The sequence below is a fragment of the Lissotriton helveticus genome, chromosome 6, assembly GCF_964261635.1.
Source record: "Lissotriton helveticus chromosome 6, aLisHel1.1, whole genome shotgun sequence".
Taxonomy (NCBI): Eukaryota; Metazoa; Chordata; class Amphibia; order Caudata; family Salamandridae; genus Lissotriton; species Lissotriton helveticus.
In genome coordinates this window covers 821998441-822011059 of record NC_136067.1, presented here as the reverse complement: position 1 = coordinate 822011059, position 12619 = coordinate 821998441, and the positions used below count along the sequence as shown (strand labels likewise).

Here is a 12619-nt window from a genome sequence, read left to right as displayed (position 1 = left end):
GCTTAACAATCTTGAAGAAGTTCCAGGAAGGGGAATGAAACCCGCTAGCTGTTGGTTTTAAATACATTTTTGAAGAAATGAATGAAAGGATGCATTAAAAAAAACATACATGCACATTGAATTATCTTTGAATTTGATGGAATTATCAAAGCTGGGAATGAAAAACTCCACTATAGATATTTGATTGATTTACGTGCCATTGTGGAGGTGGGCACTTATTCCCTTTGAACAATTGATGGGACCAGTATAAGGTAGTATAGATGCCACAGCTCTCTTTAAATTGATTACATCTTAATTCTTAAACTGTGAATTATTACATACTAACTCAATACATCTGTGCTAAATTTGTTGAGTAAATCTGTTGGATTTATTATGTTTTTCTTTATAAACATAGCCAAGTAATCCTTAAAACATCATATACTAAAGAATAAATAAAACAATGTAGTAAATAAAAAAATGTACACGAGATGGGCAACAGCTATATAGTTGTTTTTTCACATTTACCTTTTAAGAACAAAACAAACTTCCATACGCCATAGTACCTTCCAGTAGCAGCTTTTTTGCTTGATTTTTCTGTGTTAAGGGTCCCTGCACACTGTTCTTTCCTTTTCACCTTTTTGGCAGTCATACCGTTTAACTGCTAGAGTGTTTTCATACTGTTTCCTGACTGATATCCTTATTTTAAATTCTCATTTTCCCAGATTTGTTTTCGCATCCATACCTTTCCTATTTGTTGGATGCACTACATACAACAGGAAAAAAAGGTTGGGAATGAGCCAAAAATGTGCCAGAAAGATTCAGGATATAAAGAAGTTGCTTAATGAAAAAGAATGGCTAGGTAACGGGTGTCTTCTACTGTTTACTAATTCTAAGCGTGCTCTGTAGTGAATGATATCGAAAGACACCTTTGATTGCAGATTGGTTTATTCACCACTGGTCCTTACAGCACCTGGAGCGTAAGAGAACATTCCTGGCAAGTCATCCAATAACATTCCATGAGCTACCAGAATAGAATGTTTATGTTAAAGAGACATCATAACAAAATCTCCTCCCTCTTAATATAGTAAACATTACCAAAAAAAACAATAACACCTAAATAAAAACATACTACAACTAACTGCAAAACACTGAATGAAACCATCCAAATACTATCAGAGAAATTAAACCTTGAGTTGAATAAAATATTGAATACAACATTAAGTTGTGAACACATCCCAAGGTTAAATTGAAAAATAGCACAGGTAATAATCTAACCATCTTGGATTCTTAAAGGTTTCTTAACAACTCTGTAACTTTTAACTCTGAGAGGCTCAATAAACAGTGTAGATGAGGATTGTTCTTATGCAGTTGATTCACCATCATCGTTTTCCTTCCTAAACTAACTTTTATAGGTTATTTGCTCACCTTAACTGCACTGCTCATATTCCATCATCATGTCCGTTCACTTTGAGTGCATTTCCCCAGACAGCTTATACTCTGACGGGAATCTTGAATTTAGACAAAAGACAACAACAATGCCCCTGCACTATACAATATAGATTAGTGATTCTTTAGTGATAAGAGTGTCAGTACTATCGGTTGAAAAATAGTAGAGCACCACTAAATTCAGTACAACATTCAAAGGGTTAACGAACAAGCTTGACAAAATAGATATATCGAAAAGTTCCGTTGTAGGTGTGATCGTTCTGTTTATTGTTCCTATACATGGGCCAACACGTGTTTCATCGCAGGGAACAGACTGCGAATCTTCAGGGCCTCATAGGTGAAGGGCGTAACCATGTAGGTGAAAGCATCAGTTTAGGGTGTAAATTTGACTCCTGTGTCTGGAGTTTCCATAAATTCTGCGAGACTAGACGAGTCTCGATAGTTTTTCAAGAATATGTATACCGGGAGGAGAAAATAAAAAAGCTTTCTTCGGAATAGGTAAAGCTGTTTATTTCGAAAAGAGGCGGGTGCACCTCATCATTATCGTTCTCCCTCTTGTGTTTCCCGGCGCCGTTTTCCAAGGACGGATACTGAAATTCCCTTTCTACAATTTCTCACATCATTCTTCATTTCATTTCCTAGTGTTCATTTCTGTTGATAAGATTCAAATTTGGTATGATCAAAACCTCCATCGCCCGTTTATGCTCTCTATAGGGACACCATTTTCTCATGCAGGCAGTACTCATTTTGAAAGCAGGAACACAACCTCTTATGACATGGAAAAGGAGACTTAACACTGACACATTTAGGACTTGTACAGTCTACCACAACATGCTCCTCTCTGCCACTAACAGATCACACTTATTAGCTACAACCCACTTCACAGACTCCACAAGCGTACGATTCAATTTATCCACCAAATCATTGGTTTGAGGATGATAAAGACCAATCCATCTGTACTTGATACTACATTTGACCAAAAATGCCTGCATCTTCCTGGATACAAACTGTACCCCATTGTCTGATACAATTTTCCAAGGGAAAACCCTGCCTTGTGAAGTTTAAAAAAAAAATTGATGACTGATTTAGTATTGGGTTCTTTTATGAATTCCAGCTCCCGCCACTTACCGTAGTAATCCGCTACAACAATGGCATATTTTTGTTTGTGTGGGAATACACAGAATGAGCCAATAAAATCTACAGACAGTTTTCTCCATGGTCCTTCTAGTATTGCAACTGGTGGTACGGGGGAGACTCTGATTTTAAACTTTTGTCACTAGTAGAATATAGGGTATAAAGCTTGTGCTAAAGAGACATCAAAACAGGCTCCCACAAAGTAACATCCACAAAGGAAATATGGTTAAAAAACAACTCAGTTCCAGAGGAACATAGAAGTAATTAATGTTGATACCAGTGCGGTGGTTACCTGTGAGACTCCCAGAAGAGACACACTGTTGAAGACCCTATGTACATGAAAGGTGAAGCAGCACTTGATGTCAAGAACACCTTCAACATCGGACACGCTTTGACCTCGAGGGCCTTGACTTTGACACTCTAAATAAAAGTATTTGAAATACAGTGTCAAAGTATTCAATGAGGAGACATTTTGCTTCAACTATGTGTAATTGGCATTAGTCCCTTTTAAAGACATCACGATGGTGACCTGAATAATGGCTTCTCAATGACACCCAAAAGAACATCTGCTTTGGACATCGGACTAGCAAAACCTCCTGCTACTAGAAACTGTTCCTCTGATAAAAGTGGCAAAAGTAACACTTGCTGAAAGTGTCTTTATAAGTTACCATCTCATAAGAACAGGTCCATTCTGGACACCAACACCTCTAGGTCATCCTATACTCTGATATAACCACTTAGTTCACAGTTCTGAATCTGGTGGAGAGCCGTAGCTTGAACCAACTTTCATATTGTCGTAGTCAAAGGGAAAACACAACTGAACATCCCAGTTGAGACTCTGCTTGCTTCAGCATTAGTCCATTAGTCATTTTAAACCTTGTAACCTCCGATCCTAGGATTCTTGTTATCTGTAGCAAAATGTTCTTAACTCCAACAATGACTAATCCAGCTTCCCCTAGGCTTCTCAAAGACTCTTGGCCACTTGCGCTAGATCAAGTCTTCCTGACTGAGAGTTAATCTACATGCTGACTCTGTTATATTGTGAGCTTTGAGGAGGAGGCACTGCTTTGCCTAAGACACTTATGTGCCTCTGTGAGACGGTGGGTTCTGCCCATCCAATCAGCTCACATTTTTTACTTTCTGATCACCTGGTATGCAACCTTTTACTGTGGAAGATCCTCATAACCTATGACTCACCCACTGTAAACTCATGGTAAATGAACTGCACTTGTTTACTGACAGTTTCCACCTTTTGAGATAAGGCCACTATGAAGCAGCAAGGGTAAGAGGCACTTAGCTGGTTATGAACACGTATGCACATGCGTGAGAGCTGCACGTGGGAGACTTCTGTCATACACAGCTCGGTAACTGGAAACAGGTAGCCTGGTGCAGAGGGAACTCTGCAGGATTGGGTATTGACCTGGCATAGGCCTCATAATGTTAGTGTACACTCATTGGGAAAGTCACTATGGTTTACTGTCTTGTCTGCAGTGGTCCTCCATTATACACCTATGGGGAAGGCTGCCTTAGAGTGCAGCCTTGCTCCTCTTTGGCCTACAGGGGAGTGATACCTCAAATTGGGGCATTACCTGTGTGGGAAAATCAATTCTGTAAGTTCCTATGAGATATCTGTGCAGCTTATGGGTCATCCAGGAATATTATATTTCTCTGGCTCAGCTCAGGATCAAACCCCAGTCCATTTGTCACCCTGCTGTTCTAACTTAATTACATTTCTCTCCAGCGGCAGGAACAAAGTCCTCCTCACACAAAGGGAGCAATGATGAGTGCTTCACTCATCTTCTGAGGAGGAAAGGGGTGGGGCAGAATGCTCTGCATCAGTCAACTGGCTGTCACATTGTGCGTGGGATGGGCCTGTCCGACCCCAATAAACAAAGGAGGCAGCCTAGACCTCATGAGCCACCACAGGAGGGGACTCCCTATGAAGATTTACTGGGAAAGGCCCTGGCAGTGATGGTGATGTCAGTGAGGGGCGGAGCTGAGGCCCCCAGAGCAGATTTGACAAGTGACTCCTGGGTGACGCCACTTTGAAATGCCCCAGCAGGCTGTGCAGAAAGGTTGAGACAGGGGCAGGGAGGTGATGTGGCACCCCATGAAAGGCCTCACCGCTAGAACCTCAGCCCCCACTTAGAAGCTCTTGTGCAAGGGAGAGAGCTCTGTCTTGGTTGTGATTTTCAGATAGACACTGGGACTGGAGGTGGCAGCCATGGACAATTGGAACGAAGAACCCCCGGACACCATCTAGACTAAGTGGGGTTCTCCCCAGGACCAGGGAAGCTGGTGCTCTCACACCCTCTGAGGGCTAGTTGGGGGAAACGGGGCTTCTGCACCAAGGAGGAGAGAGGCCCAGAGGAAACCAAGGACAAAAGCTGGTGTAGGGAGCCAGTGTAACCATCTCTCTGCAAATTATGCCACCTTAGAGACCAGGAGGCCTAAAGAAAGTGCTGCAGGCTCACCACCAGGAGCAACACGAGCCCAAGATCACACAGAACGGCCCAATGGGTCCAAGATATCAGCCTGAGAAGGATTTTGACCATTCACCCAGTGCGATCCTGGCACGCGTGGAGCTCCTTTGCCCAGTTGAGTTAAACCCCTGGGTGTGCCAGGGCTGAGGGCTGAGGGTTGAAGCAAGGAATCTTTTTCAGTGCTGGGAGGGAGTGTGCGTGGAGCCCCACTTCACCAAGAAGGGGAAGCGCGGGGTTCCCAACCCCCATGCCGCACAATGTATTATGGGCCTAATAATGTTAGTGTACACTCATAGGGAAAGTCAATATGGTTTACTGTCTTTTCTGCAGTGGTACTCCATTATACACCTATGGGGAAGGCTGCCTTAGAGTGCAGCCTTGCTCCTCTTTGGCCTACAGAGGCCAGTGACACCTCAAATTGGGGCATTACCTATGTGGGAAAATCAATTCTGTAAGTTGCAAGGAGATATCTCTGCAGCTTATGGGTCATCCAGGAATATTATATTTCTCTGGCTCAGCTCCGGGGCAAACCTCAGGCCATTTGTCACCCTGCTGTTCTAATTAATTACATTTCTCTCCAGCGGCAGGAACAAGGTCTTCCTCACACAAAGGGAGTAATGAGCAGTGCTTCACTCATCTCCTGAGGAGGAAAGGGGTGGGGCAGAATGCTCTGCATCAGTCAACCGGCTGTCACATTGTGCGTGGGACGGGCCTGTCCAAACCCAGTAAACAAAGGAGGGAGCCTAGACCTCTGGAGCCACCACAGGAGGGGACTCCCTTTGAAGATTTGCTGGGAAAGGCCCTGGCAGTGATGGTGATGTCCGCGAGGGGCGGAGCTGAGGCCCCAGAGCAGATGTGACAAGTGACTCCTGGGTGACGCCACTTTGAAATGCCCCAGCAGGCTGTGCAGAAAGGTTGAGACAGGGGCAGAGAGGTGATGTGGCACCTCAGGAAATGCCTCACTGCTCGAACCTTCCCGGTCCAATCCTCGGACTCCTGCAGCCAAGAAGGTAACTGGTGTGACATCGCGCCTCACCAAGTAACCTCAATGGCACCCGGGATCCTAACTCCAGACCCCTACCACCAAACAGAAAACCGGGAGCACCGTTGTGCATTCCAGTAACAAGCAGTTAGGGGCCCCATGCCTGGGCCCTGGCAGCCGGAAGGTGCAGGTGTAGCACTGCTGCGTTCCCCTTGTAGTGGTGGGCCTGCCCATCTCCCTGTGTGTGCGGGGAGCGGGAGGCTGCCACCACAGTCAGCGCCTTACCCGCAGGAGCAGGCAGGACAGTGGAACCTTGCTTGCTCCCGTGGCTGCACAGAGGAGTGCTGCTCGCGTAGGAAGCCGGTGGGGGCAGCCAGGGGCGGTCTCCCTGGGCTGCCCCTCAGCTTGGAGAGTGCACAGGATGCTCTGGTGGGACCTGGAACCCTCTAAGAAAAGGGCAGCATGGTGAACAAAATAGAAAAAGAAACAGGACAACAAAGCCAGCTGCTCTCCCCGAAGCAGCTGGAGAATTGATAATCAAATATGCGCTTCTCCCAAGAGAACACCTCATAATGCCTTGTGGGGCTTTACAATTCAGCATGTATTTTCACCCCCACCATCCTGCCCCCAGGATGGTGGGGGTCACCACTAACGATACCCAACGGTCCAAGTAAGCTGCAGGAGCTCAGCACTTTCCCTCTGGAGGCCCAAAGAAGTGTTTTGAAATTTAATGACCCCAAGTTTGCAGGGTCTAGAAAAAGATGACTAACCCAGGCTTTGCAAGTATTTTTCAGCACTCCGTAGGCTGGAGCGTGTGCTCTTCAGATGGGAGTGCTGTGCTCTCTGGGTTATTGTTGCAGTTATGGTGGCCTGAAGGTGGTTAAAGAAATGTTTATGTGGTGCAACACTCTGTAGGGGTGGAGTGTATGGTTACACGTGGTTTGTGATCAAAATGGAATACCCATTAGGGACTATCTTTACAATTGCACTTTTAATGCTGCAAGTATTTTAAAAATACACACACACACGTGAAGTTAATTGGTTCCATGTTTAAATATCGATTACAAAAATATAGTTTACAAAAATATAGATGTCAAAATATCGATTACAAAAATATCGACTCCCTATACTTAAACAGGCGGGTACAATGATATCGACTCAAAAATATAGATGTAAAAAATATAGATGTAAAAAATATCGACTTTAAAAAATACTATAACATAAATTAAATAATTAAATATTATTAATATTAACAAAATAAATTACATTACATTTATATTTTAACTATTTATAACAAATAAACTTAATTTATTCAATATAAACTTAATAAATGTGTACATATACATATATTTTCTTAAATACATTTTATTATTATCTTTATTTAATTTATAAACTTTAATAATTATATAAAAATAAAATAAAAACATATATAAAACATTTTGAATAAAATAAAATGTTCTATATTTAATTAACACATAAAAGTATTTAAAAATAATAATACATACATTTAATAACAAAATTAAAACATTAGTAGTTAAAACATTTGATAGCGAAGGGGTAAAAATTACTATTCCCACTCCAAAGGGTGCAACAGTAGGGAAAGCGCTGGATAGCGTATGGGTAAAAATTACTATTCCCACTCCAGAGGGTGCAACAGTAGGGAAAGCGTTGGATAGCGTTGGGGTAAAAATTACTATTCCCACTCCAAAGGGTGCAACAGTAGGGAAAGCGCTGGATAGCGTAGGGGTAAAAATTACTATTCCCACACCAGAGGGTGCAACAGTAGGGAAAGCGTTGGATAGCGTAGGAGTATAAATTACTATTCCCACTCCAGAGTGTGCAACAGTAGGGAAAGCGTTGGATAGCGTAGGGGTAAAAATTACTATTCCCACTCCAAAGGGTGCAACAGTAGGGAAAGCGTTGGATAGCGTAGGGGTAAAAATTACTATTCCAACTCCAGTGAGTGCAACAGTAGGGAAAGCGTTGGATAGCGTAGGGGTAAAAATTACTATTCCCACTCCGAAGGGTGCAACAGTAGGGAAAGCGCTGGATAGCATAGTGGTAAAAATTACTATTCCCACTCCAAAGGGTGCGACAGTAGGGAAAGCGTTGGATAGCGTAGGGGTAAAAATTACTATTCCCACTCCAAAGGGTGCAACAGTAGGGAAAGCGTTGGATAGCGTAGGGGTAAAAATTACTATTCCCACTCCAAAGGGTGCAACAGTAGGGGAAAGCGTTGGATAGCGTAGAGGTAAAAATTTATATTCCCAATCCAGTGAGTGCAACAGTAGGGAAAGCGTTGGATAGCGTAAGGGTAAAAATTACTATTCCCACTCCAGAGAGTGCAACAGTAGGAAAAGCGTTGGATAGCGTAAGGGTGAAAATGACTATTCCCACTCCACAGGGTACAACAGTAGGGAAAGCGCTGGAACCCAAAACAATAAAAAAAAAACTATCACATTTTTTATTACATTTTATTTCCAATATAAACATAATTAATATATACATTTATATATATTATTATTAACAAAGATAATAAAAAAATATTTAATTACACATTTTTTAACACTATAATATCCACCACACACACCTAAAAATAATTACACAATTACATTTAATATTTACTAATTAATGAAAATTAAAGTATTTTTTTAGTTAATTAATTATTTAATTGACAGCGTTTACACCATATACACTTATAAACACCACAACACAAACCTAAAATTAATTACACATTTACAATTAATAATTAATAATTAATTAATGGTAATTAATTTTTTAAGTATTTAATAATTAATCAATAACAATTTAATTACTTCACACCATTTACACATATAAACTCCACTACACACACCTAAAATGAATTAAACAATTAACATAATTAATTAACATATTTAATTAATTAACATAATTAATTATTAATTGACTAATTGAAATTAATTAACAATTAATTATTAAACAATTATTAATAAATTAACACAATAATTAATCAATTAATTTTATATATTTAAATTACTTCCCACCCTATTCCACTAATAACACAAAATTCAACATAATATACATTAATAACTAAAGAAAAATTCTACAACATATAATAAAATGACAAACAATTCTCATTAAAAACACTAGGGGCCAGATGTAGGTAGGACTCAGTTACCGATTCTTAATTACCGAATTTTACCGATTCGGTAATTAAGAATCGGTAAATAAGAATGTGGGACATGTAGGAACATCCAGATGTTCCTTTTACCGAATCGGTAAAAATCTGTATTTACCGATTCGGTAAATACCGACCGGTAATGCCCATTCATTCCTATGGGCTTTGCAGCCCATAGGAATGAATGGGCATTACCGATTCGGTATTTACCGAATCGGTAAATACCGAATTCCACAAGGGTGCAGGGGGTGTCACTTTGACACCCCCTGGCACCCCCAAAAGAGGCTCGGGTGCCATGTGGCAGGCATACCTGCCCTAAGGGCAGGTCTGCCTGTCATATGGCACAGGTGTGCATGCACACATGTGCATGCACACCGGAATCGGTATTTTACCATCAAATATATTTGATGGTAAAATACAGATTCGGTAAGGGTTGTGGGACTCAGAAGAGTCCCACCTACATATCAAATTTATCGAATAGGTAAAAATATCGATTCGGTATTTTACAGATTCGGTAAATTTACCGATCGGTAAATTTACTGAATCTGTAAAATATGTGGCCCTACATACCATTTCGTAAATACCGGTCGGTAACGGCCGAAAATACCGATTTTCGGCCGTTACCGACCGACGTACATCCGGCCCTAAAATACATAACATTATTAAAAAATCGATATTTTTGTAAACTATATTTTTGTAAACGATATTTATTACAACTATATTATTGTTATCGATATTACTTACCTGTCAGTCGATATTCTGGTCAAACTATATTTTTGTTGTCGATATTTCTTCAAATCGATTTTTCTGCGGGGATATTTATGTCAGACGATATTTCTACGTCGATATTCCTGCTCTGCACCAAGTTAATTATGGTCCATGCTTAATTGACTCAAATTATGTTGTCAGCTACTCATGATCAAAGCACATGTGCATTATTGCAAGTAATAAGTGCCCTCATGGTTATATTTGATTATTGCATTTACCCTCAAGATGCTGATTTTCGACATGTGGTTTGAAGAACGTGACCCCTTTAGGGGGTCCAAGGTGATTTTGAAATTTCATCAAAAGATATTTCATTCAGCCTTATGTGTGTATATTTGTAAATTGCGGTATAGCACTCAGTAGTGTGTGTGTAATGTACTTTTCATTTTTACAAAAGAAAAAGCATAGCCTGGACAATCATTTATTGAGTGTTATAATTGTGTGCCAGCGAATGGTGATTACTAGCCCACACCACCTTGCTTTCTAGCCATTACATGAAGATTTCTCTGGGCTTGTGGAGATATTGTTCTCAGTTCCGCTTTCTCCCTGGTCACTAGGCTAAGATAGAGAAACTCATCTGGATTGGTGGTGTAACCCTACTAAGGAGAAGGATACCTTAAAGTGATAGCCTATTTGATGGTACTTTGTTTTTATTCTTGGTATTTATCATTATATTGTGCTGGCATATTCCAGGCCCTTTGTTCTTGAGACTTTCATCTTCTGCATCTTACAGATATCGCTCCTCCCGGTCCTTTGAATGTGGTTCCAGCCTCTTGGAATGATGTCATCTAATACTTTAACCCTTTACCATTATTGTTTTAGGTCTTGATGTATTCTAGTGCTTTGTCTTCTGTCAGCGCGGCTCTCCTCCTTGGGCGTTCTTTGCTATAACGTGATAGTGTTCTGTTGCCATTCACTAGAGGGTTCATTTAATACAGAGTCCTTTATTTTGCAGCATCTATTGGCATTGCCATTACTTACCATTTTTTAAAAACTATAACCAATGTTATTGATTTCAAACACAATACAGTACAAGAATACAGAAACCACCTCTCGCCTACCAGCCACACTGGTCATGATATTAAACAAAGGATTCCTCTCGATTTCCACTATGAAGTCACCCGCATGCTTGCTTGTTTTTATTGTGATACAGCCTGCAGAAAGCTACTTCAGGGCATGCAAGTCCCATCGAACTCTTTCAAATGATGGAGTTTAAACATTTTAAAGTATTAAAGTTTGTCTGCATAGTTTTTGTGACTGATCTCATATTTTGCAGCAGGCAATTAGTCCATCTTTTTCAAAGCATCACAGTAAATTCATATTTAAAGTTTAGGATTATTGACCTTGGTAATTGTTATGCTTTGTTTTCTTAGCTTGTCGGTTTTATTTATTATAACCATAATTATTTGATAATCTTGTTTTCAGATTCTATGCTGGAGGTTCTAAAAGTAGAAGATCTGCAAGCTAACAGTGAAGCTGTTTTGTACTGTATGGCGGCTATAAAATTCCTTTCTGGAAATACTCCTCTCCTTCACGACCTGTCTGGCAAAGGGGCGCTAGAACTGTTGGTACAGCTGATGAATCAGATAAACAGCAGCAGCAAAGAATCCCACACAGTGGCTTCCAATTTAGGACACCTGCTAGTTCAAGTTAGTTAGAACTTTTTTTTTGCTTCTCAAATGTTTTTGTTGTAATGGAGTCATGTAATGAAATAAATAATGGAAGGATATTCAAAATTGGAGTGGTAGACAGACACAGCCATTGTATGTTGTTAATCCCAGTCTCATGTTGCAGCAACCCTAACTCTCTGTAGGAGCTTTGAGACATTAAGCCACTCAAGGAGCGCTAAGAAAAACGAAGATCACAGAAAGTATTTTACATCACTATTCTCTGGACAATTTTAGCATAGTTTTTGTACACAGTCGTGTAGGAGAATTAATGAAAGACAAAACGTAGCGTATTTCTCGGTTAACATTTTTTCTGTATATATATCACAACCAACAGAATATTTACCACAGTGTATACACCAGAGCCATGTCCATCGTGTTCCAGTAGTTAAAGTGTTGCAGTCAAAATTGTTTCTACAAAACACAGCAAGGAAAGCCCCATAGCCAAGCTGATTGCCACTTTGCTCCATTATGTCAGGCACTATAGCTTGCTAGGCGCACTTAGCAAAGCCAGGTGCATCGATAGTTGTGGCACAAACAGATTTTCAGTGTCCTTGGGCGGCTGGGGATCAACCTATGGCCTGCATCATGGTCGGGCCTCCCCGCTGAAGGAGCAGTGTGCCTGGAGACTTCGGAGGTACCCAACATGTGGATTCTTCCTGCAGCCGGAGCCCTCCCAGCTGAGACTGCAGAAGCTTACCAATCCCTACGTTCGGCCTGCCATGTGTTTGGCAATCAGAGAAGCGGGGCCCGGTGGCTGGTGTGAAAAGGATCACGGCTGCTGTAGACCTGCCTGAGCACTGCTTGAGGCTGCGGGCCTGGGTCGAGGGCTCTGCGGTGGATGTGGCTTCGGAGAGGCAGGGGACCCCAAGACAATGGCCTTTAAAGCCATGTGGCTGATGGGCATGGCAGGCAGGGGGAGAGAGGTGCCCGATTCCTGACTGTGACATCGCTAGGGCCAGTACTGCGAACGTGCCCTGTGGACTCCTGAATCTAGCTGTGGAGC

At 41.4% G+C, this 12619-nt stretch overlaps 1 protein-coding gene across 3 annotated transcripts in view; it reads left to right on the top strand.

The window, feature by feature from the left end:
• Nucleotides 1-12619, top strand: part of ARMC2 (armadillo repeat containing 2) — a 397692-nt gene that overhangs the window by 179446 nt on the left and 205627 nt on the right. For all 3 annotated transcript variants that reach the window (XM_078646857.1, XM_078646858.1, XM_078646859.1), the window contains one exon: nt 11372-11595. In XM_078646857.1, the coding sequence (XP_078502983.1) occupies nt 11372-11595 (224 nt within the window). The remainder of the gene's footprint in view (nt 1-11371; nt 11596-12619) is intronic.